The sequence below is a fragment of the Narcine bancroftii genome, chromosome 3 (genome assembly GCF_036971445.1).
Source record: "Narcine bancroftii isolate sNarBan1 chromosome 3, sNarBan1.hap1, whole genome shotgun sequence".
Taxonomy (NCBI): Eukaryota; Metazoa; Chordata; class Chondrichthyes; order Torpediniformes; family Narcinidae; genus Narcine; species Narcine bancroftii.
In genome coordinates, this window is record NC_091471.1 from 157,214,775 (window position 1) to 157,239,652 (window position 24,878).

General features: G+C 37.2%; 1 protein-coding gene across 1 annotated transcript in view; it reads left to right on the plus strand.

The window, feature by feature from the left end:
- The window catches only part of pkd2 (polycystic kidney disease 2), a 72,214-nt gene that overhangs the window by 26,057 nt on the left and 21,279 nt on the right, over positions 1–24,878 (plus strand). Inside the window, exons 3-10 of the mRNA XM_069925521.1 lie at positions 9,553–9,686; positions 13,284–13,534; positions 14,932–15,156; positions 20,037–20,265; positions 21,152–21,322; positions 22,349–22,530; positions 23,356–23,476; positions 24,610–24,708. Coding sequence (XP_069781622.1) covers positions 9,553–9,686; positions 13,284–13,534; positions 14,932–15,156; positions 20,037–20,265; positions 21,152–21,322; positions 22,349–22,530; positions 23,356–23,476; positions 24,610–24,708 — 1,412 coding nt within the window. The remainder of the gene's footprint in view (positions 1–9,552; positions 9,687–13,283; positions 13,535–14,931; positions 15,157–20,036; positions 20,266–21,151; positions 21,323–22,348; positions 22,531–23,355; positions 23,477–24,609; positions 24,709–24,878) is intronic.

Consider the following 24,878-nt stretch of genomic DNA (forward strand, 5'->3'; position numbering starts at 1 on the left):
CTATATACATATATAATACATATATTACATAAGTGTTTGTGCATTTAAAAGAAAATATATAGTGTATAGAGAAGAATTAATGAGGGAAAAAAAGGGGAAGAGAGGAGTAAAGAGGGAATTTAGAGAGTGACCTTTGTTGTATATAAAAATTGAAATCTTTTCAGGGGGGGCTGGGTAGGGAGAAATTATGGTCACTGCAAAATCAGTTGACGCTTGCGAGTGAATTCGCAAATCCAAATGGAGAGGGGAGATGTGGTTGCCCGACAAGGGATAATGGGCAACTCAGGAAGGGGAGGGGACAATGGGGTTAAAGAAATATTAGGTAGGAGAATAAGGGGAATGTTTGATGTGTTAAAAATGTTGTCTTATAAACTGTTCAAAGAAAGAAAACAGAAATGGATGAGAAGGAAAGGTGATGATGAGGAAACGGAAGGGAAAGATAAACAAAGTATAAAATGGCTACATTAAACTATATGACTTTAAATATTAATGGAATACATAACCAAATCAAAAGGAAGAAACTGCTAAATTTACTGTAAAAAGAAAAAATTGATATTGCATTTGTGCAAGAAACACACTTAACTGAAGTGGAGCACAAGAAATGAAAGAGAGATTGGATAGGACATGTAATGGCAGCGTCATATAACTCAAAAGCTAGAGGAGTGGCTATATTAATCAGTAAAAATGTACCAATTAAAATAGAAGAGGAAATAATAGATCCAGCAGGAAGATATGTAATGATAAAATGTCAGATATATTCGGAGTTTTGGAATTTACTTAATATATATTCGCCTAATGAAGAAGATCAAAAATTTATGCAGGATATTTTTCTGAAGATAGCAGATACGCAAGGGAATATATTAATAGGAGGGGATTTCAATCTCAATTTGGATTCAAACATAGATAAAACCGGGAAAAAAATTAACAGAAAGAATAAAGTAACCAAATTTATAATTAAATCGATGCAAGAAATGCAACTTTTGGATATATGGAGGAAACAACACCCAAAGGAAAAGGAATATTCATATTATTCGGATAGACATAAAACATATTCAAGAATAGATTTATTCCTGTTATCAGCTTGTATACAAGATAGAGTTAGGAAAACAGAATATAAAGCTAGAATATTATCGGACCATTCACCCTTGATATTGACAATAGAGTTAGAGGATATCCCTCCAAAAATGTATAGATGGAGATTAAACCCCATGCTACTTAAAAGACAGGATTTTAGAGAATTCATAGAAAGACAAATTAAAATGTATTTTGAAATAAATACGGAATCAGTGAAGGGTAAGTTTATATTATGGGACGCAATGAAAGCGTTCATCAGAGGGCAAATAATAAGTTACGTAACTAAGGTGAAGAAGGATTACAATCAGGAAACAGAACAGTTGGAAAAGGAAATAGCAGATATAGAGAAAGAATTAGCAAGGAAGGAAGACACTACTAAAAGAAGGGAATTGGTAGATAAAAAAATAAAATATGAAACATTTCAAACATATAAGGTGGAGAAAAATATAATGAAGACAAAGCAGAAATATTACGAACAAGGAGAAAAAACGCACAAAATTCTAGCGTGGCAGCTTAAGACAGAACAAACTAAAAGAATGGTATTGGCATCAAGGAAAAAAGACAAACAGATCACATATAATCCAACGGAAATTAATGAAAATTTCAGAGAATTCTACGAACAATTATACCAAACGGAAAACGAAGGGAAAGAAGGCAAAATAGATGAATTCTTAACTAAAATTGAACTACCGAAATTACAAACAGAGGAACAAAATAAATTAATAGAACCATTTGAAATAGTAGAAATACAAGAGACAATAAAAAATCTGCCGAATAATAAAACACCAGGAGAGGATGGTCTCCCAATAGAATTCTATAAAACATTTAAAGATTTATTAATTCCTCCCCTCCTGGAAGTAATCAACCAGATTGATAAAACACAAAGCTTACCAGATTCGTGCAAAACAGCAATAATTACAGTAATACCAAAGGCAGGGAAAGATCCACTTGCACCAGCATCATATCGACCAATATCTCTACTTAACACAGATTACAAGATAATAGCTAAATTATTAGCAAACAGATTAGCTGAGTATGTACCAAAAATAGTAAGTCTAGACCAAACTGGATTAATAAAAAAAAGACGAACAACAGATAATATTGTAAGTTTATTAACTTAATTCATGCAGTAGAAGGAAATAAAACTCCAACAGTAGCGGTTGCTTTAGACGCAGAGAAGGCCTTCGACAGAGTAGAATGGAATTATTTATTCAAGGTACTACAAAAATTTAGTTTACCAGAGAAATATATTAATTGGATTAAAGCATTATATAAGGGGCCATTGGCAAGAGTGACAGTAAATGGATATGTATCAAAACATTTTAACTTAAGCAGATCAACAAGACAGGGATGCCCACTATCGCCCTTATTGTTCGCGTTAGCCATAGAACCACTTGCAGAACTGATAAGAACAGAAAATAAAATAAAAGGGATAAAAATAAAAGGCAAGGAATACAAAATCAGTTTATTTGCAGATGATGTTATAGTATACCTAACGGAACCAGAAACATCAATAAAAGAATTACATAAGAAATTGAAGGAGTATGGAGAAGTGTCGGGATACAAGATTAATGCAAATAAAAGTGAAGCAATGCCAATGAATAATGCGGATTTCTCAAAATTCAAGAAAGAATCACCGTTTAGATGGCAAATGCAAACAATACGATACCTAGGTATACAAATAAATAAAAACCTCAGCCATCTATATAAACTTAATTATTATCCACTAATGAAAAAAATACAGGAAGATTTAGAGCATTGGAAAGACTTACCATTAACACTAATAGGAAGGATAAACTGTATTAAAATGAACATTTTTCCAAGGATACAATACCTATTTCAGGCACTGCCAATACACTTGACAGAAAAATTCTTTAAGGAGTTAAAGAAAATAATAAGGAAATTTTTATGGAAAGGGGGGAAACCAAGGATAGCACTAGATAAATTAACAGAATGGTATAGACAAGGAGGCTTACAACTGCCAAATTTTAAAAATTATTATAGAGCCGCACAATTAAGATATCTATCAGATTTTTACCAAACAAAAGAAAAGCCAGATTGGACTAGATTAGAGCTAGACAAAATAGGGGAGAAGATACCTGAACATATATTATATAAATGGGATGAAAAATTGGTAAAACATAGGAATTCTCCAGTATTGCACCATTTGCTTAATATTTGGAAGAAGATTCATGTAGAAAGAAATAAAACAAACTACCAATTATCAAAATTAATACTGATGCAAAATCAGCTAATCCCTTTTACGGTAGATAACCTGTCTTTTAGAGAATGGGAGAAAAAAGGGATTAAAAGAATAGAAAATTGTTTTTCGGGGAATAAATTATAATCCTTTGAACAAATGAAGGATAAATATAATATAACTCAAGATACAGTGCTGGCATATTACCAATTGAAATCCTATTTAAAGGATAAATTGGGAAGTAGTCTGAAGTTACCAGAAGGAAGAAATTTTGAATATCTGATTACAGACACAATGATAATTAAAAAATTTATAACAAACATGTATATCAAATTACAAGAAAAGGAGAATGAGGAAATAAATGATAAAACTAAACAAAAGTGGGAACAAGATCTAAACATAAAGATAAAAAAGGAAACATGGGAGAGGTTATGTTTAGGAACTATGAGAAATACAATAAATACGAGATTACGTATGATACAATATAATTGAATACATAGGTTATATATCACTCCTCAAAAGTTAAATAAGTGGGATCCAACAGTATCTGACAGATGTTTTTGTTGTAAAAAAGAAATAGGAACAACAATTCATGCAATCTGGACTTGTGAAAAGGTGAAAAAATTTTGGGAAGATCTAAACCAGATATTAAATAAAATTACAGAAAGCAATATACCAAAAAACCCAGAGATCTTCCTCCTAAGTAACATAAAAAATAAAGAATTTGGACTTGATTTGGAGGGTGTACAAAAAAGATTTGTTAAGATAGCCCTAGCTGTAGCAAAAAAATGTATTATGTCAAACTGGAAATTAGAAGATAATTTTAAAATACAGCAATGGTATATAGAAATGAATAAATGTATTCCATTAGAAAAAATAACATGTAGTTTAAGAAATAATATGACATTATTTGAACAAATATGGGAGCCGGCAGAGGTCGACAGCATCGAGTCCACGCTGCTGAAGATCCAGCTGCGCTGGATGGGTCACGTCTCCAGAATGGAGGACCATCGCCTTCCCAAGATCGTGTTATATGGCGAGCTCTCCACTGGCCACCGTGACAGAGGTGCACCAAAGAAAAGGTACAAGGACTGCCTAAAGAAATCTCTTGGTGCCTGCCACATTGACCACCGCCAGTGGGCTGATAACGCCTCAAACCGTGCATCTTGGCGCCTCACAGTTTGGCGGGCAGCAACCTCCTTTGAAGAAGACCGCAGAGCCCACCTCACTGACAAAAGGCAAAGGAGGAAAAACCCAACACCCAACCCCAACCAACCAATTTTCCCCTGCAGCCGCTGCAACCGTGTCTGCCTGTCCCGCATCGGACTTGTCAGCCACAAACGAGCCTGCAGCTGACGTGGACTTTTTACCCCCTCCATAAATCTTCGTCCGCGAAGCCAAGCCAAAGACAGAAGAGACATGGAATATAATAGAGAAAACCTACCGGGACATCTATCACCTAAAATGACAAAAGGAAAAGAGAATGGAAAGAATTGACTCAGTGGAAGTTTTTGTTCGTTAATGTTGAGTGACAACATTGTTTGATGGGTTTGATGTATCTTGGACTCAGAGTTTTGAATGGATGGAGGGGGAGGTGGGGGGGGGGGAGGGGAGGAGGGAGGGGGGGAGAAAATGACACTGTATATATTTGAAAGGAGAAATGTGTATGTCTTGAATAATGTGATCTATAGTGTGAAAAATAAAAAAATTTTAAATAAAAGATTCCTGAATAATCAATGAACTAAATTCTCTGTCTTACTTTTCGCGCACTATTATTGATATTTTATTTTTATAGTAATGTCTTAAGATTGTTATAATATGCAAGTTTGCTCTATGATGCTGCCGCCAAACCCTGAATTTCATGAATTGTTCATGACATTAAATCCTGATTCTGATTCTAATTGTGATGGTTGGAACACAATTGAGTGAGCTTCTAAAAAAAAAGACAAGTTTTGCTAAAGTTAGCAAAGATAAATCTAGAAATGATGTAACTGTAAAATATCTGTGTAAATTATTAATTTTGGGTTGCTAAGCAACTGTCAAAGGCAAGTTGTTGGATATTTGACAATACATGGAATTGGGAGCAACTATGTATAATTGTGGAATTAAAAGCATAGGAAGATCTCATCAATCCTGTGCTAGCTTTGAAAAACTTGATATCTCCAAATATCCCTGATAATTTTTACAATAAAGGGAAAAATAATATAAAGGAGATCCAGTCCCTATCTGCTTTCACAATTTCAGGCACTTTATTCCAGATCATAACTTTTTAAATTCTCATTGTCATTTCCCAATTACTTTATTTACATACTCTATCTCAGTATTTCTGAAGTGTTTCGCTTAAACCACTTGGTTTACTTCAGTTTTGATCCCACACAGATTTCATTCTCAAATTTCCCAGTGAATTTTGCTGTTAAATGTATAATTCTGGTATCTAAATCAATAGAATCTGTGTGAATTCCATCTGCCTCTTACTTTCTCAGTGAGCAGAGAATTATTAGATAAAGTTTGAAATGTAGTAGAAATATTAATGTGCATTTATGATTATAAGCTAATGTACCAATTGAATTGTCTTTTGGTATGTTCATTCATTTTTTTTTCTTCCTTAAAGCCTCAGCATTTTTCAAGTTTTCAACTGAATATTTTAAAATTTTCAGAATTAAGAGTTTCCATTCATATTTGGCTTTCGCATTTTGCAGTGGCCAACCTTTATCAACAACAGTTATGAGAACCCTGTGAGAATTAAAGAATATTGCTCGTTCCAAAAAAGAGCGAGAGAACAGGGATTGATTTCTAAAATGTTTTTACAAGCCAGGAATGGCATTGGGTGACATTCTTTTATGGTTATAACTTTTTTTTGGCAGTCTTGAACTATTTATTGATTGGGGGGAAAAGTAGATTGTTTATTGAAAATTACTTTATTTAGCTATTTTTTTCTCGATTTTGGTTTTATGCTGAATTTTCTGTTCCTTCAGGCTTGAGGTCATTTTATATGCATACTTGGCAAACAGCGTGAGCAATGAAGCTTTGAGTGTTTGGTGATGTAATTTTTGGACATTTGTACAGTAAACAGAGATAAACAAACATAAGAGAGCACAAAAAGATGCATTTATTTTTTCAATGCTCAAAAGAGATCCCCCACACCCATTTCCTGCTAGGCCCAGCTATCAGTTGAAGTCTTTTCATAGCAATTTCACACCACCCTATTTCCTATAAAATCAGCCACTGCTTCTGGCCATCAGTGAAATTAAAAACCCAATATTTCGCAAATTATGTCTGCTTTGCTCAATCGCCTTATGGTTGTACAAGTTGCTGACTGTTCAAGTCCCATGAAAATAATAAATTGTACAAGATGGCTGGTACTTAAAGAAGTTTTATGAAAAAAAGATTCAAAAAAGGAATAAAATGTTTTCTACAGAGCAGTCATAAAGTTAATTGGATGCAGGTAACTTGGTTATAAAGTGGTTCTTTTTTTTATTACTAGTTGCTGCATGCATCAACTTGTTTTCAAATCAGGACCAGCATTTTGCATCAAGCAGCATAGGCCAAAGGTGGGAAATGAATTTTCATTGGTCTTGTGCTGATCCATGGCTCATCACTGATCCTATGTGGATATCCTAACAGCACAGTAATTGCAAACACTGCAGTGGGACAGACATCTAAACATGCCTAGCCCCTATTCCTGCCAGCATAAAGAGCTAACCTGAATATGGAAATTTCTTGTTCCCAGTGGTTGGAAGGATTGGTAACTTGTACTACGTCAGTGCTTGCCGACACTTGGATTTACAATTCCTTCTTGTTTTCAAATTGCTGTGACCCTAACCCTCCCTAACTACATTTTAGTATTAACTCGGTTTATAGCCATCTCGGGCCTTAATCATTGATGTTCGAGCCTTCAGCTGTCAATGTTCCAATCTCCAGAATGCTTTTGCCTCCCTTCGTTAAAGATGCTCTAAAATGTTTGCACATTGGTTATCTGTCAAAAGAGTCGATGTCAAATTTTGCTTGAGAATGCTTTTGTGCATTATCATATCATATCATATAACCGTTTACAGCACGGAAACAGACCATGTCGGCCCTTCAAGTCCATACCGGTTCACTTGAACAACTCCACTAGCTCCTCCGCAAAAATATCATTTTCATGTACATACCTTTGCCATTTGGACCTGAGCTATACAGACAGTTATTATGGGATGACACTAAAAGATGCTGCATAAATACAAAGTATGGAGGTGACTGGAGGGGTGTGGGGAGAGGTAGGAGACAGATTTCAGATGTGTGGATGCTGTAGAGTCTGGTGACTGCTCTGTATAATTCTATAAGACTGTATCACACAAAATTGTTGAGACTGATCCAGCTGAGAATATAACAAACTGAATTATTATGTACGTCTCAAACTCTGCACCAAGTAGACAAATAAATCAACCCATCCTTGCACAACATCTCCTGATAGCTCCAATTTTCCAGCTTTGTAACTAAATCTCCCTTACTCTGAGTAAAATTAAAAATTTTCTCAATATGTCATCCAGAACTGCACACAGTACTTGAGCTGTTGCTTAACTCATGTTTAAACTATAAGAATGCAAGAAATAGAAGCAGGAGAAAGCTAGTCCATTCCTAGTATCTAATCATCACTCAGTAGGGACCATGGGTGAAATGTTGTGCATAGTTGTAGCATAATTTCCCTGAACTTGTACTGTATGCCCTGACTAATTAAGGAAAGCTCCTACATGCATCTTCTTGGCTGCCTTGCTACCTTTAAAAGTATGGGTGTATGTTACAAGGTCTCTGGTTCCTCCGCAGTAGTCAATACCTTCCCATTTATTTTCTTTTTTTTTACTTTATTGATGGAACTCTCTAATTTTGATATGTATAACAAAAATATGTTGTCGTTTTATTAATTTGGTGGATTGAAGTCATACAGCACTTAGCTCCACTAACACTATGGGCCCCAATCCATATCAGCTATCGTGCACTAACTTGCGCCAATCCTATTTTATTCCTCTGTGTTCCCATCAACTTCCCACAGATTCTTCTACTCGCCTACACAGTTTACAGAGGCCAACTATCCTACCAATTTGCACACAGCTTTGGGGTGTGGGAGGAAACTGGAGTATCCGGGGGAAACCCACACGGCCACAGGGAGAATGTGCAAACACCGCATGGCTCAAAGTCCAGATCAAGCATGGGTTGCTGGAGCTGTGAGGCAGCAGTTTGACCAGCTGCGCCAATATGTGCCTGGATAGTGTGGGGAAATTGGATGAGTGTCATATCAGTCAAAATAATATTTTTTGTTGCAGCAGGCTTGAGGAGCTCATCAGTTTATCCCTCCTCCCAGTCTTTGATTGGGTCTCAACAACCTTTACAAACCTGTATCATTATTTCTGTGTGCAATTGTGCCTAAGGAACCAAAACAAAAACAAAAGTTGCTGGAAACATGCAGCATGTCATGGGAATTTGTGGAAAGTGCAACTGATTTAACATTTGAGGTTGAAAGTCCTTCAGAACAAAGGGGTTCAATCTTGCAACTCTTGTGTTTTGGGATATTGAGTGTAAAAGTAAAGAAGTCTCGTTGTATCTATATAAAACTTTGGTTAGGCCACAGATGGAGCATTGTGTGCAATTCTGATTTCCCCATGACAGGAAGGATGTGGAGGCTTTGGAAAGGGTACAGAAGATACTGACCAGGATGTTGCCTGGATTAGAAGGCATGAGCTATAATGAGAGGCTGGACAAACTTGGGTTGTTCTCTCTGGAGAATGATAGAACATAAAATTATGAGAGTCACAGGAAGGTAGACAGTCAGAATCTTTTAACCAAGACAAAAATATCAAATATTAGAGTACATGCATTTAAAGGTGGGGAATGTTTTAAGGAAGTGCGATAAGCAAGTTTTATTTTACACTGAGAGTGGTAGATACCTGGATGAGGCTGCAGGGATTGTGGTAGAGCAGATATGGTAATAACATTTCAAAGTCTGTTAGATGGACACATGAATATGCAAGGAATATCGGGATTGGGATCATGTGCAAACAGAGATGATGTAGTTTAATTTGGCATTGCATTTGCCACAAACATGATGAACTGAAGGGCCTGTTCCAGTACTGCTCTCCTTCCACAAATACTGTTCAGCTCATTCAGTGTTTCCAACATGTTCTATATTCATTTCAAACATCTACACTTTTTTTTATTTTCATGGTTTTATAGGTTTGAGAGAATGAAAGTTAAAGAATAAACAGTAAAATTTGGCTTCCTTTCATGCTTTATCTCTCTTGCAGCAACCTATGGAATGGTCAGCTCCAACATGTACTACTACACCAAAGTGATGTCCAGTCTTTTTCTGGACACTCCTTTTTCTGAAAATGAGAAAGCTAACTTCAGGAGTATTGCCAACATGGATGATTTTTGGAAGGTATGGTTGCAGTTTAGATGCCTTAAAAATTGTCAGAAAGCTCAATCCTATGAAGGATTAATGCATGTAAATCATTGGACTAAAGTGTAGGGGAATGGATAAAGAAATTTAACGCTCATTGGCAGTGTGCTTAACACTGAGGAGGAAAGTTTTAGACTGCAGTAAGTCTGGTCAAATGACCAGGATGTAGCAAGTGGAATTTAATTTGCACAAATGATGATGCATTTGGGAAAATGGAACGAGAGCGGAATTACCAATAAATGGGAAGATATTGTTTGCTGTGGAGGAACCTGGTGACCTTATTATGTATAACTCCTAAAGATAGCAGAGCAGCTGATAAAATGGTTAAAAAGGAATAGGATGCTTTTCTTTATTAACTTGATAACATTTCATCCATGGTCCTAATTTGAATAGTTTGAAAGACAGGCTGACTTTTCTCCCATTTCTGTTTCTTGCATTCTTATGGATGCCACAACTAGAGATGCCATAGCTTGTACACTGTGTACACTTCTGGATGACATGTTAAGAAAAAAAATTAATTGTACTCAAAAGTGTAGAGAAGATGTAGTTAGACAAGAAAATTGTTTCTATCAGGAAAGGTTGGGAACATGATTGCAGGGAAAGACTGAGATCCTAAAATTATGATAGAATGACTAGCCAAAACCTATTGTCCTTGGCAGAGGGAACAAAACCAGGCCACATACATTGGTAGAAATAGCATTGTCATTCAGAAGGTCATAGGAATCAGGCTCTCTGCTAGAGCGGGGGAGGTATAAACCTGCATGACCATTAAATAGTACTTGGACTTGAATATGAAGAGTTGTGACCTTCCGGCAGTGGATTTAGTGACTCTTGTCTGGCACATGTGATGGGCTTCCTGTGTTCTGTATTGCCTGATTTCTTTGATTATTTATATGCTAATGTTAGTGCATCTTGTGCTGCTCCTCATCTCAGTCTGTCTACATATCACTCTGTTCTCACATTGGGTGATCCATAATGGCTCAGTAGTATTCTCTAGGTTTTCCATAAATGTATTGAGAAGGTAGCAACTGTTCAAAGTCAGGGAGATGGGTCAGAAAACAGATGTGACAGATTTGTGCTCATATTAATCTTTAGGTATATAAAATTCTATATCATATTTCTTAGTAAGGGGATAAATGGGTTGGAGGAACATACACATTTACATATTACAGACACACGATTACACTCAGAGAAAGAAGTTATTTTCAGAGTCACAAAGTCTGGTAGCCACTTCACTCAAAATGGAAGTTTTTGTTTATTGGAATATCTAAGTCAATGGGGTTGCTCAAGGAGGCATCTGTTTAAATAAAAGATTCTTTGCTTGTTTACCTATGTTGTTAGAATGGAAATTCAGATGCATCTATTCAAACAAGCAAGACTTTTGATTCAATGACCAGTAGACAGGTCTGAGTCAATTGGGTCATGATTCATACTTTTGAGAAAGCATTGTGAACTTCTAAGACAAATGATGTCATGCAATGAGACATTTCAGAGAAACCTATTACTGAACCAGAGGCATTTTGAAACCAGAAGTTGACCATCCTGTGGGGAAATAGTAGCCAGAAAAGGTTCTGTTATATGATACTCTTGGTCAATGGAAAACACAGAATAAGTGGCTTTTGAAGGAGGAAAACCACTTCTAACTGTCTCTTTAAGATAAAGAGGGCATCCTCATTATGTCCATGGAAATAGTCACTTTTGATTAAGAAAGCAAGAAGTAATCTTGCATTTGAAACATAACTATTTTTAGATGGTTATTTCATTCAGCCCTTGCCTGGGTTTGTCCAATCATCATGAAAGAAAATAACCACTTCTCCCTCTCTTTGAAAAGTGGACAGATTCATCGAGGGGAACACAGATTCTCCATGCAAAAGAGGGGAATCTGTGGAAAATTATTCGTATGAAGAAACAATTCTCTGAAAACAACTCTACAAGAAATTTGTGTTTTAAAGAAATCTGATGCCTCACATTTACTTCATAATTGTTCTTCAACAGCAGTAAAGACTGAGTTTCAACACAAAAGCTTTTTGAGATTGAACTTTTAAATCATTTCTTCAGAGTCAAGCTTAAACTGTAATGGTTTGGATTTTAACACACAAACACATACATTTGCATTGTTGGCTTAAGTTTAGAGTTAAGAAGTGTTGCAGAATGCTGTTAATATTTAATAATTTAAAAACTACTTTCTGAAAATTCTTGTTAAATTCCCATTACTGCTGGTTTATTACACAACAATAGGTACTTGATATTTTCAACCAAGGACATCATCCATGTGCTTTTGTTTGCAATTTACTTGATCATTCCTAAAGTTTTTGTTAGCTAATGAATTTTGCAAACTGAAGAAAAAAATCTGTGTGGGCCAAATGTGGTTGTATCTGGCTTGCATGTTTGAAGAGGGACAAAATGCACCTGGATAAACACAAATCTAGACTTTAGCAAAACTTTGTCAGTTTGAATTGTATATAAAGCAATTTCTTTGAGGTTAAGTTTAAGTAAATGGGGGATTTGAAATAGAGACTAAGATGATACATTTCGGCATCTGTGTTTGGCTGCAGCCACGAGGGCTTGCAGAGGACTGGTGCAGGGCTTCAGAAAACATGGAGAATATCCCCACCCCTATTTGAGAAGGAGAAGCAGAGATGAAGACCCACTGGGTGGTAGCCACAGCAGCAGATCAGTGAGAGGTTCTGCAATTGAAGAAACACAGGTGGGAGGCTGGTGGTGACTCAAGGTGAAGAATCCACGCAGATTGTGGGCTGGTGGTGAATGTGATCAAGGGATTCCCATCAGGCTGCGGACTGCTGGAGATTGGCTCAAGGACTAGCTGAAAGGGTATCAGGTATTAGAACTGGGATGCGAGAGGGTACCAGTGATGCTGAAGGGTTCCTGATCATGTTGGAGGTTTGGATCTGGAGCTGAGGTTGCTGATAGTTTGGACTGGATTCTGTGTGGCTGCGGGAGCTGCAGAAGCGCTGGAGGCAAATTCACGGAAACATGGCAACTCTGAGGAGACTCTCTTTTGCTTCTCTTTGAGTTATGGTGACGCTTCAGGCAATTTATGCTGATAGCAAATCTGTTTGCTTTTTAGCAGATGTAAGTAAATTCTGTGTAATATTGCACTGTCTTTATTACATGACAATCGAATATTTATTGCATTAAAGGTTTCTGGGATGAATTTGAACAATGTGGAGAATTGTGATTAGAAAATCTGACCAACGAAACCTTTTAATGACACCCCACACAAAGCTGAGATTTAAAAATTATATAATTGTTAAATTGTGTCTATTACCTATTGGAAGGAATAGGCTCCTGAATTTGTATGTATTTAGCTAGCAGGCTATGTTGGAAGATGTCACGTGTTTCTGCACTTGTAGTTTCATTAAGCAAGGAGTGAAGGAGACCTGTGAACTAATCTGATAGAATGCAATTGTTTGAAACTGGAGTAGAAATTTATCCAAGGTGGATAAATTATAGGATTGTTAATCTTATTTTTCTACTTTTGCAAATGGTTGTTTAATTGTTGGTGGATTTTGTGGATATCAGGTTATATCTATGTTAAAATTCTTTTCTCTTCAGTTCACAGAAGGCCCTTTGTTAGATGGCCTTTATTGGGATCTGTGGTACAACAATAAAACCCTGGGGATGAACAGAAGTTTTATTTATTATGAAAATCTGCTTTTGGGAGTGCCTCGCATCAGGCAGCTGAAAGTAAAAAATGAATCCTGCAAAGTACATGAAGATCTAAAAGATGAAATAAAGGAATGCTATGATGTATATTCAATTGCAAATGAAGATACCGCATCATTTGGCCTCATGAATAAAACAGCGTAGGTATCGTTTCAATTTTGATTCCTACTATGGTTTCTTAAAATCTGCACAGTCATTCCTTGAGTAAATAATTGTAAAGTATTTGAGAGGTCTGTATTTAATTAAATGAATGTGTTTACATTAGATAAGAGTTGAGTGGATCCTGATTTTTTTTTTGTGTGTGTTCAATTTCATTTGCCTCGTGTGCTAAAGGTGATTTTACTATAATCATTTTTTCTTTACACATTGGTTATCTGAATTTTCTAAGACTATATTTAGTTCTTTGTTTTGAATGTATTAGTCATAAAGTATTGGGTGATTGACAAAATTTTACTTCCTCTGACCTGGAGAAGGAAACCTAGGAAAATTCTAACTGTTGCTCATGAGTCTTTCACGAGAACCAAGATTACGGTTTTGCATCATGACTCTCTTTCTGGGTGCACTAGGTTGTCTTTTTTTTCATCTTCTCTTGAGCTACACTGGTAAATAAACAATCTTTTATCTTGGCTCAGTCTTTTAAGGTAATTTACTGAATCTTTGTCAAATCTTGACTCCTTTAATAACCATGGCTTGCAAGAGGGCTGAAAATTATCAACCAGGATCACTGCTCAGTTGCCAGAGACATTGGATACTACAATATACTTAGTGACTTTTGGGTGAGGGTAGTTTCAAATTAATGGATACACCATTTGAGCCTTGTCAGGACACTGATTGAATGAATTCTTTGCAGCTCTGCAGGAATAATTTGGGAGCATAATTCTTTTTTCAATATTTTTATTACCATTAGATACGTTACACCTAAATCATATAATGTCATCCAATGTACCCCACATTTTCGAACAAACAAATTACATTGTATTAATATTTTATTCTTTAAAAAAAGATCTAAACCCACTACCAAGAAAGAAGCTGTTTGGCCAAATTCTTATCAGAGTGACAAATTACCTCATTAGTCAATACTCTACCTTCATATCAAATCAAAGATTATAAAAGTAATTCAAAAAGCGTCCCCACAGTGTTTGAAAATTTGAATTCAAATTGGAAATTGAGCATCTAATCTTCTCTAAGTTTAAGCATGACAGGATGTCACATAACCATTGAGCATGATGAGGCGGGGTATCGTCCCTCCATCTGAACAACTCTGCCCGCCTAGCCAAAAGAGAAATAAAAACTAATACATGTAGATCAGATGCAGTTAAGGGATTAGATTTAAAATTAACTTTAAAAAGTGCAGAGAAAGTTTAAAAGACTTTGTTCCAATATTTCTCAAGACTCTGACATGTCCAAAACTTATGAATGAATGAAGCCTCTCCATTGTTGCATTTATCACAATGAGGGGATACATCCGCATAAAAACTTTGGACGTGTGAATGCTATGGTTGGAGCATAATTGTGTTGATTTTCTCTTTAAAAATAGGTGGACATATACAAGTGAGGAAGATCTGAAAGAGATTGGCTACTGGGGGTTAATTGCCATTTACAGTGGAGCAGGATATTACTTGGACCTGGCAAGGAACAGAGATGAAACGACCACAAAGTTAAAGGTGCTGAAGGAGAATCTCTGGCTTGATCGAGGCACCAGGGTTGTGTTTATTGATTTCTCTGTCTACAATGCAAACATTAACTTATTTTGTGTAATCAGGTATGATCAGGAACTATAAATTTCTTTTTACTTGTCAGCTAAGTTAGAAACTTGGCAGAAAATTATATATTATTAAATGACAGAAGTTGTATTTTATTGTTTTCTTTGGAGGAAGTATATAGTAGCTGAAAGATCGGAAAATGTACATCAAACCAGTTAATTCTATACATTGGAGATCAGTAACAAACTAGGTAATTCAGTTAGAGTGAGGATTCATTCATTATTTCATTCTGCAGTCCTGTTAATTTAATTTTCCTTTTGTAACCAAGAGAAAGATATACAATAGTTCACTATTAAGGAAATGTAATATACAGTATTTGAGTTTTCTTTTTCACTATTTTTGTTAACATTTCCAAATTTCACTTCCAAAGTACAAAGTTAAAAAAATAAATTACACTTAAATCATATCATTTCACCCAAGGTACCCCACATTCTCAATCAAACAGATTATATTGTATTGATACTTTATTATATTTTTAAAAAAAGGAAAATCTTAACCCACTACCAAAAAAAGAAGCTGTTTGGTCAAATAAAAAAGACAGAATTCTTATCAGAGTGACAAATTACCTCATTAATCAACAGTTCTACCTTCATAACAAGACTCTGATATGTCCAGTACTCGAGTTTTCAAAGTTCTAGTTGTGATGAATCTTGAGTGAAGAGGACTAAGCATGATCCATAAGTTTCTTATATAGAGGAGAGGGCCAAATCAAAAGCTTGAATATTTAAAACAAGACCATCGTAGTTAACTAGGTTTTACCATATAACCACTTACAGCACAGAACAGGCCAGTTCGGCCCTACTAGTCCATGCCGTAACAAATCCCCACCCTCCTAGTCCCACTGACCAGCACCCGGTCCATACCCCTCCAGTCCTCTCCTCTCCATGTAACTATCCAGTCTATCCTTAAATGTAACCAATGATCCCGCCTCAACCACGTCTGCCGGAAGCTCATTCCACATCCCTACCACCCTTTGCATAAAGAAATTTCCCCTCATGTTCCCCTTATAATTTTCCCCCTTCAATCTTAAACCATCCCCTCTAGTTTGAATCCCCCCCACTCTTAAATGAAAAAGCCTATCCACATTTACTCTGTCTGTCCCTTTTAAAATCTTAAACACCTCTATCAAGTCCCCCCTCAATCTTCTACGCTCCAGAGAAAAAAGCCCTAGTCTGCACAACCTTTCCCTGCAACTCAAACCTTGAAATCCTGTCAACATTCTCGTGAACCTTCTCTGCCCTCTCTCTATTTTGTTTATATCTTTCCTATAATTTGGTGACCAAAACTGTACACAGTACTCCAAATTTGGCCTCACCAATGCCTTGTACAATTTCATCATAACCTCCCTACTCTTGAATTCAATACTCCGATTTATGAAGGCCAACATTCCAAATGCCTTCTTCACCACACCATCTACCTGAGTATCAGCCTTGAGGGTACTATTTACCATCACTCCTAAATCCCTTTGTTGCTCTACACATCTCAATAGCCTACCATTTAATGCATATGACCTATTTAGATTTGCCTTTCCAAAATGTAACACCTCACACTTATCTTTATTAAATTCCATCTGCCATTTCTCAGCCCACACCTCCAGCCTTCCTAAATCACCTTTTAATCTACAGTAATCTTCCTCACTGTTCACAACACCACCACTTTTTGTATCATCCGCAAACTTGCTTATCCAGTTCTCCACCCCTACTTCCAGATTGTTAATATATATAACAAACAAAAGTGGACCCAGGACCGATCCCTGAGGAACTCCACTAGTCACCAGCCTCCAATTGGACAAACAATTTTCTACCACTACTCTCTGACACCTCCCATCCAACCATTGCTGAATCCATTTCACTACCTCCTTATTTGTACCTAATGCCTCCACCTTTTTTCCTAACCTCCTGTGGGGAACTTTGTCAAAAGCTTTACGAAAGTCTAAATAGACAACATCCACAGCTTTCCCTTCATCAACCTTTTTTGTAACCTCCTCGAAAAACTCGATCAGGTTTGTCAAGCATGATCTACCCCTGACAAAACCATGCTGATTACTCCCTATCAATCCCTGTACCTCCAAATATTTCTAAATACCATCCCTCAGAACACTTTCCATCAACTTACCCACCACAGACATCAGACTCACGGGCCTATAATTCCCAGGTTTACATTTGGACCCTTTCTTAAACAGCAGAACTATATGCGCCACCCTCCAATTCTTTGGCACTACCCCCGTGGCCAGTGACATCCTAAATATCTCTGTTAATGGCTCCACTATCTGTCCACAAGCCTCCCTGAGTGTCCTTGGGAATATTTTGTCCGGTCCTGGAGATTTATCCACCTTTATCTTTTTCAACACAGCCATCACTACCTCCTTATATACTTCATGACCTCCCCACTATTTTTCTTTACTTCAACTGGTTCAATATTTTTTTCCCTAGTGAATACTGAGGCAAAGAAATCATTCAAAATTTCCCCCATTTCCTCTGACTTCTCACTCAGCCTACCCTCACTATCTACAAGGGATCCAATTTTATCCCTCACTAATCTTTTACTTTTAATGTGCCTTTAGAAACCCTTTGGATTTATTTTTACTCTGCCTGCCAAAGCCTCTTCTTGCCTTTTTTTGTGAAAGTTATTCACAGACATACATATTTATATATGGGTATAATTTTCTAAAACCTAGTTAATTTTTGAAAGGGTAAGAAATTGCAAATGACAGTTTACAAGGCAGTTTTATTGTAGGAGATTTATTGTCAATAAACATGACTTCAAGGTTTGGAGTGAGCATATTTAGGAGTAGTTGAGATGCACCTGAAATATTAATGCAGCATTGAAAGATTTTGACAAAGTTAGATTCATTTGTCTTGTGAGTTCCAAAGGTAGAATGACCGAATTGCACTGATTGCAGCTGTACTTGCCAATTAATGCTTGTGTTAGGTGCATTGCTCCCAACGTACTACTAACATCACCACTGTGCTTCGATGGACTTCTGGTCACTTAGGTTGTGGTGAAATTGTTTTGTATTTCCGAGATGACTCTGATAGTCAGGGACGTATGTGAACACCTGGAATAAAAAAACAGAAAACATTTATAAAGCTAAGGATTTCACGTAAAACACACTATTTCTGTGAATTAATTAAAAAATAATGGCCACACTGTGAAGAAAAATAAAATGTACCTTTGAAAAGCCAAAACCTCAGGTGCTGAAAATCTAAAATAAAAACAAGATGTTAGAAATATTCAGCACAGTTAAGATTTCAGGTTAATGAACTTTCATCAGAACTGTAGACAGGGCAATGAAGAAAATGTTTGACACACTTCCCTTCATCACACAGAGCAATGAGTACAGGAGCAGGGAAGTACAAGATATTGGTGAGATTGCACTTGGAGCATTGTGAGCAGTTCTGGTTGCTAAGGTATAAGAAAGACATCGATGAACTGGAAGAGTGTAGAAAAGATTCCCAAGGTTGGTGCAGGGACTGAACAGCTTGAGTTATAAGGAGGAGCTGGATAGGCTAGTGCTGCCTTCCTTGAAGCATTAAAAACTGAAGATTTACCTTGCAGAATGATATAAAATCTAGAGGAGCTTCAATAAGGTGAAGGGTCACAGTCTTTTTCCCAGGGTAGGACAGTCTGAAACTAGAGGTCAGAGGGTTATGGTGATGTAAAAGATTTAAAGGGGTCCTAAGGGGAAAGTTTTTACCCATTGACAGTAGTGGATTATATGGAATGAGCTGCCAGAAGAAATGGCGGAGGTGGGGAAGGTGTCAATGTTTAAAGGTACATAGATAGGAAAGGGTTAGAAGGATATGGGCCAAACACTGATAAATGGGTCTCACAGTAAGAAATCTTGGTTGCCTGGGCGAGTTGGGGAAAATTGTTACTGTACTGTACATCTTGAAACATCAATCCTTTTCCTCTACAGGTGCTAACTGACATGTTGAGTATTTCCTAAATTCTCTGGTTTTTATTTCTAAACCTCACATTGTTAGTGACATTATTTAAATAATAAAGGTAGTGGGGCCAGAAATAAAGTAAGCCCTTCCCTCAGCTAAGCAACAGACAATGTCTTTGGACTCTTATAAATTAAAGGATATGTGTAATTCTGATACCCAGCTCTTTCTTGACCTCCAAACTTCACCGAATTAGTCGATCTTCCCCTTATCTACTTCCATCAAAAAAATTGGACACAAAGAAATGAGGTTACTCATCCCATGTTACAGGTTGATCTCTGGCTATCCTTCCCAAACAACCCACCCTTCCCATCACAGTAATGTAATCAAAATGAAGGCCAAATTGAAGTTGGGTGCTTTTTCTGACTGTGATTATTAAAGTAAAACCCCTGGTATCCAGGACCCATTAGGTTTGGTAGATGCTGGATAAGTGAATTTTCTGGTTGTTTGAAATTGTGGTTTGGTGAACTAACAGTGAGATGTACCAATTTTGAACTTGCATATTTCATACCTATTTATTTTCCAGTTATTTTTGCCAGTTGCTTGAGGCTGCTGGTTGCATGAATTCTGGATAACAGGAGTTTTACTACATTTATCTTACTTTATAGGCAATAAAAAATCTGCCGGAGGAAATCAGTGAGTCAAACAACATCGGGGGTGGGGGAGATTTGGGAGGAGGGAGTTGTTGAAACCCTTCAAGAACCTGTCTTAATTAAGAGTTTCAACCATAAATATTGATATTTCCCTCTCTCCCTACTGACGCTGCTCAACTGCTAATGTCCTCCAGCAAATTGTTTATTGCCTCTGATCCAGCATCAGCTGTCTCTTCTGTTTCCAATTTATATTTTACTTGTATTTTGTTGTATTTTCTCTTTTGTCCTTGATTGTTTCTTGTTGGTGCTTACAGAAGATGTTTTGTCTGGATTTTACAGGCTGGTTGTCGAGTTCCCTGCTACTGGAGGCGCTCTATCCTCTTGGCAGTTTCAGACAGTGAAACTTGTTCGCTATGTCTCATCATTTGACTATTTCCTAGCAGTCTGTGAAATTGCTTATTGTGTTTTCATATTCTACTATGTGATTGAGGAGGTCCTGGAGATACATATTCACAAGCTGCATTACTTCAAAAGCATCTGGAACTGTTTAGATATTCTGATCATTGTGGTGAGTGTTCAGCAGTGGAAGGTGCTTATCAGATTTCCTTTTGAATTCTCACATCATTCTTTCTCATTTATCTTCATTCTATGCCCTACAATTTTTGACACCTCTGACAGAAGGTTCCTCCAGATCGTTTATTGTCACATGTACTAAAACCTTTCTCTACTGTCTATATATAGCCTTCTTGTTTTTAAATAAATTTATCTGCAATCTCCTCCGTTCCAAGGAGAATAACCCCTGTTTCTTCAATCTGTCCACAGAACTGAAGCCCTTCATCACCAGAATTGTTTTTGTAGATCTATTTGAAAGCCTCTTTCCTAAAGGGTACACCAATATTCTTATAAAAGTTGATCATCACTTCCTTCTCCTGTTCTCAGTGCCTCTGTTCACATTGCTCAATGCAGCCTGCCATTTTCAGTGAATTGTACACAAGGTTCCAAGATACCCATTTAGAATTAAGCCATCCAGTTTTGTTTTTTGCATCTTCCAACAAAAACGTGACACTTCATATTTCTCAGTGAAAGACTATCTGCCTATTCCACTGCTATGTCTGTGGTCTAATACAGCCTTCTTCGCTGCTCACCAGGTCTTTAAGTTATTCTGACCCATTAATCCTGCTATTCTTTTTTGTTCGTTAGCCATCCCTGAGCATATTCTCCTGCTTTATCTTGTATATGGCAGCTAATCTTGTTGGAAATTAAAGTACCATGCATTTTGGTTCTGCTCAATCCATCCATCCATTATTATTCTATAAGAGTTCTAATTTATCAACCGGAATTTCACTTACATACAATCAAGCCAGAATTGCTAAAGTTTTGTTGTGATTTTCCACATTTCCTGTTACTCTTCCTTAATAATGGCTTCCAGTAATTATTCTTTCCTTGTTTTCCAGCTGTCATTGATAGCAATTTGCATCAATATTTATCGCACAGCAATAGTTGAGGAGTTACTTGGAGAATTAATAGAGAACCAGAACTCGTATCCCAATCTTGAGTCTCTGGCTTACTGGCAGGTTCAGTTTAACAACGTTGCTGCAGTGGTTGTGTTTTTCGTGTGGATTAAGGTATATTTATATGAACATTTAGGTTCTTCATTGCTCAAATCTTGAATTTGATGTTTCCTACACCTACATTTTTGAATTTGTTTTTGGAATTTGCTTTACCTGTTTTATAAAGTAGACACTACTTCAAAAGGTCTTATTTCCACCCACATTAGTAACCTATGCCTTCACCATGCCTACTGCATGCTAAATTGGTTTTCCTGGCATGGCTGTTCAAAGGCTGGCTCACAAAAGAGTATAAAGATCATGTATCTTGAAATATATCATTATGCAGGAACGGGTGCGGAAAGGATTCCTGAAAATGTTATTGGGACTGATGGGCTAGAGTTATAAGGAGAGGCTAGGCGGGCTGGGACTGCTCTCTAGAGTATGGGAGACCTTATAGAATGGGTGTAAATTTAAGGTGAGAAAGGAAAGATTTAAAAGGGGTCTAAGGGGCATCTTTTTCATATGGAGGGTTGTGGGTTTATGGAATCTGCTAATGGAAAAAGTGGTAGAGATGGCGATAATTGTCAAGGTTAAAAGACATTGAGTTATGTGGTGGGAGGGGTTTAGAGGGAATGGATTAAATGAAGGCAACTGGCACTAGCTTGGCGAGAGAACTTGGTTATCATGGACAAGTTGGCCCAAAGAGTCTGTTTCCATGCTGTAAAACTGATTTTGCTATTAAAGATAAAGGACTAATCTAATTTAAGTGTTTAAGTGGTTTGACAAGGAGCAGGGAATCCAGAACAAGGGGCATAGCCTTAAAATTAGAGCCAGCCTATCCAATGGTGATATCAGCAAGCAATCTACACAAAAAGTGATTAAAGTCTCAAACCCTCACCCAGAGGCATTGATAGACTTTAGTTCAGCAAGGGTTAAGGGAACCAAGGTGGATTGAGGAGGTTAGCTGCAGATCAGGCATAAGGGTAAAGCAAGTGGCTGCCTCCACTTATTAAGTCCAGGAGATAACTAAAGTCAATGTCATTCTGGTTTCAAATACTGTTTAACTTTATTATTTTTTAAATGAAGCTTTTGTTTTTGCAGATCTTCAAGTTCATTAGCTTCAACAAGACCATGATCCAGTTATCTTCCACCATGTCTCGCTGTGCCAAAGATGTCATGGGCTTTGCCATAATGTTTTTTATTGTTTTCCTGGCTTATGCTCAGCTGGCGTACCTTGTCTTTGGTACCCAGGTCGATGACTTCAGCACTTTCCATACTTGCATGTAAGTTTCACTGAGGAATGAAAATTCCTTGCATTATCCTTCATCTGCAGTTAGACCTTTATGTGTGTCTGCTTATTAATGTCTGATAGTGGAGATGGGAACCAAATGAAGGAAACGTGTCCAATTATCCAGAACCACTTGATAAAAGGTTGTTTAAGTCAACAGTACCTTGCACTAAAGTTCCTTGACACAAGAGGTGGATTAAGCAGGAACTTGAAACATTTGTAATGTGGGTGGTAGCACTGAGATGTCAAATTTCATCTGTTCCTCTCTGCTGATGTCTTTATGTACAACTGGCTGGCTGGTGTAAGAGCACAGTTGAACATTTCTGCCTTATCTTCCAGTTCCTTTTAGTGATCTAAATATAATAAAACTACTTTTGTTTAAGTAACTTGGTCTTCTGAGTTTAAATTTTTTTTAAAAGTTTTATTTACAGCATGGTAGAAGCTGATACTGGCCATTTAAACCCATCCCTCCCAATTGCACCCAAATTAATCTACAATCCCTAACATTTTTGAACGCTGGGAGGAAACCAGAGCACCCAGAGGAAACCCACACATTCACAGAGAGAACATACAAGCTCCTTATGAACAGCATCAGATTTGAACCTGAGTCACTGACACTGTAATACTGAACCGGTATGCTAACCGTGCCACCAGTTAGAGTCAATGAATGAGCCAAAACTTTGTGTAGTTCTGGGGGGAAAATAATTGGAACATCTAGTCATATCTATTTTATTGAACAAAATCTGCATTTTGTTGCTTTCTGGAGGTCACAAGTGGCAGAACTTCCAATGGGAAAGTGACAAGATGTTTCTTTTTGCAGCTTTACTCAGTTTCGCATCATTCTTGGAGATTTTGATTTTGCCAAACTTGAGGAAGCAGACAGGATCTTGGGACCAGTCTATTTTTCCACATTTGTCTTCTTTATTTTCTTCATTCTCTTGGTAAGTAGTGAGTACAGTCAAACCTTGTGGGAGGCAAGAAATGAAGATATGCCATTTATAGTTTGAGGAGGACTGTTTCACTATTTTCATTTGTTATGGAGCCCCATGCATCTTGGTGTGTCTTCTTCACTGTTGTCAGATGGAAGAGTGTTAGTGATTGCTAATGAGTCAAAGAAATTCAGGGCTTAACCAACTTTACTGAGCATTGTTCCATCTGGATTCATAGGACACTGATAGGAGCATTGGACATTGAATCTCAAGCCTGAATTTCAGTACACTTAAGATTAATATGAAGAGAAATACAACACAGAGACAGATGCTTCAGCTCACTTCCCAAGCTAACCATCAACCACTAATCCGATGTTAATCCTACTTTCCTTCTCCCCACATCCCATCATGTGACCCCAAATTCTACCATTCAACCTGAGACCAATTAACTCACCAACCTGCACGTCTTAGGATATGGAAAGAAACAGAAGCATCATGACAAATCCACATAATCACAGGGAGAACACTGCAAACTCCACACAGACAGCAACCAAGGTCAGGAGTGAGCTGTAAGGTAGTGGTTCTAGCTGCCACCAATACAGTGGCTTGTGCTAATACCTCAGCCATTATGTGAATTATTACTGTTAGAAATGTTGACAATATTAGACTACTTTATTCATTATTTATTGATGTGTGATTTCATGACAAGGCCAACATGTATTGGCCATACTAAGAGCCTTTGGACTGATAGCCTCTACCTTGACTTGCCGTGGACTGCACTGAAGCTACGCTTCTTGTTGGGTGCTCGGTTCCAAGATTTTAACCTAGTGTGTATAAAGAAATGCCAATATATTTCTGTCAGTCTGGTGTAATTTGGAGGGAAGTCCAGGTGTGGTGGTGGTCTAAGTAATAACTGTCTTTAGTTGGTAGAGGTCGCAGGTTTTGGAGTCCTGCTGAAAAAGGCTTGTGAGTTGGTGCAGTACATCTTGTATGTAGTGCATCCCACTGAATGCTGGTGCACCAGTATGGGTAATAGTTATAACCTCTTGTTTCATGGAGACATCGTTCATCTCATTATGTAGGAGATCTGCTAACATAGTTATTGTAATTAGTTATTCTCAGCTGAGTTCTGTTTGCCCCAACAGAATATGTTCTTGGCCATCATTAATGACACTTACTCTGAAGTGAAGGCTGATATGGCGCAGCAGAAGACTGAAATGGAGCTCACTGACCTTATTAAGAAGGTATTCAAATAGATTTTGCATAATTTTAACCTTCACGTGTTGCGTAATGCTTTGCTTGAGTTGAGTATTCTACACATTGAGTTTTGGCTGACACTCGTTACAGTTGTGGTTAACAATGTTATATGACCAGTTGTCCAAGTTTACAGTCCAGTCTCTACTTTATGGAATTC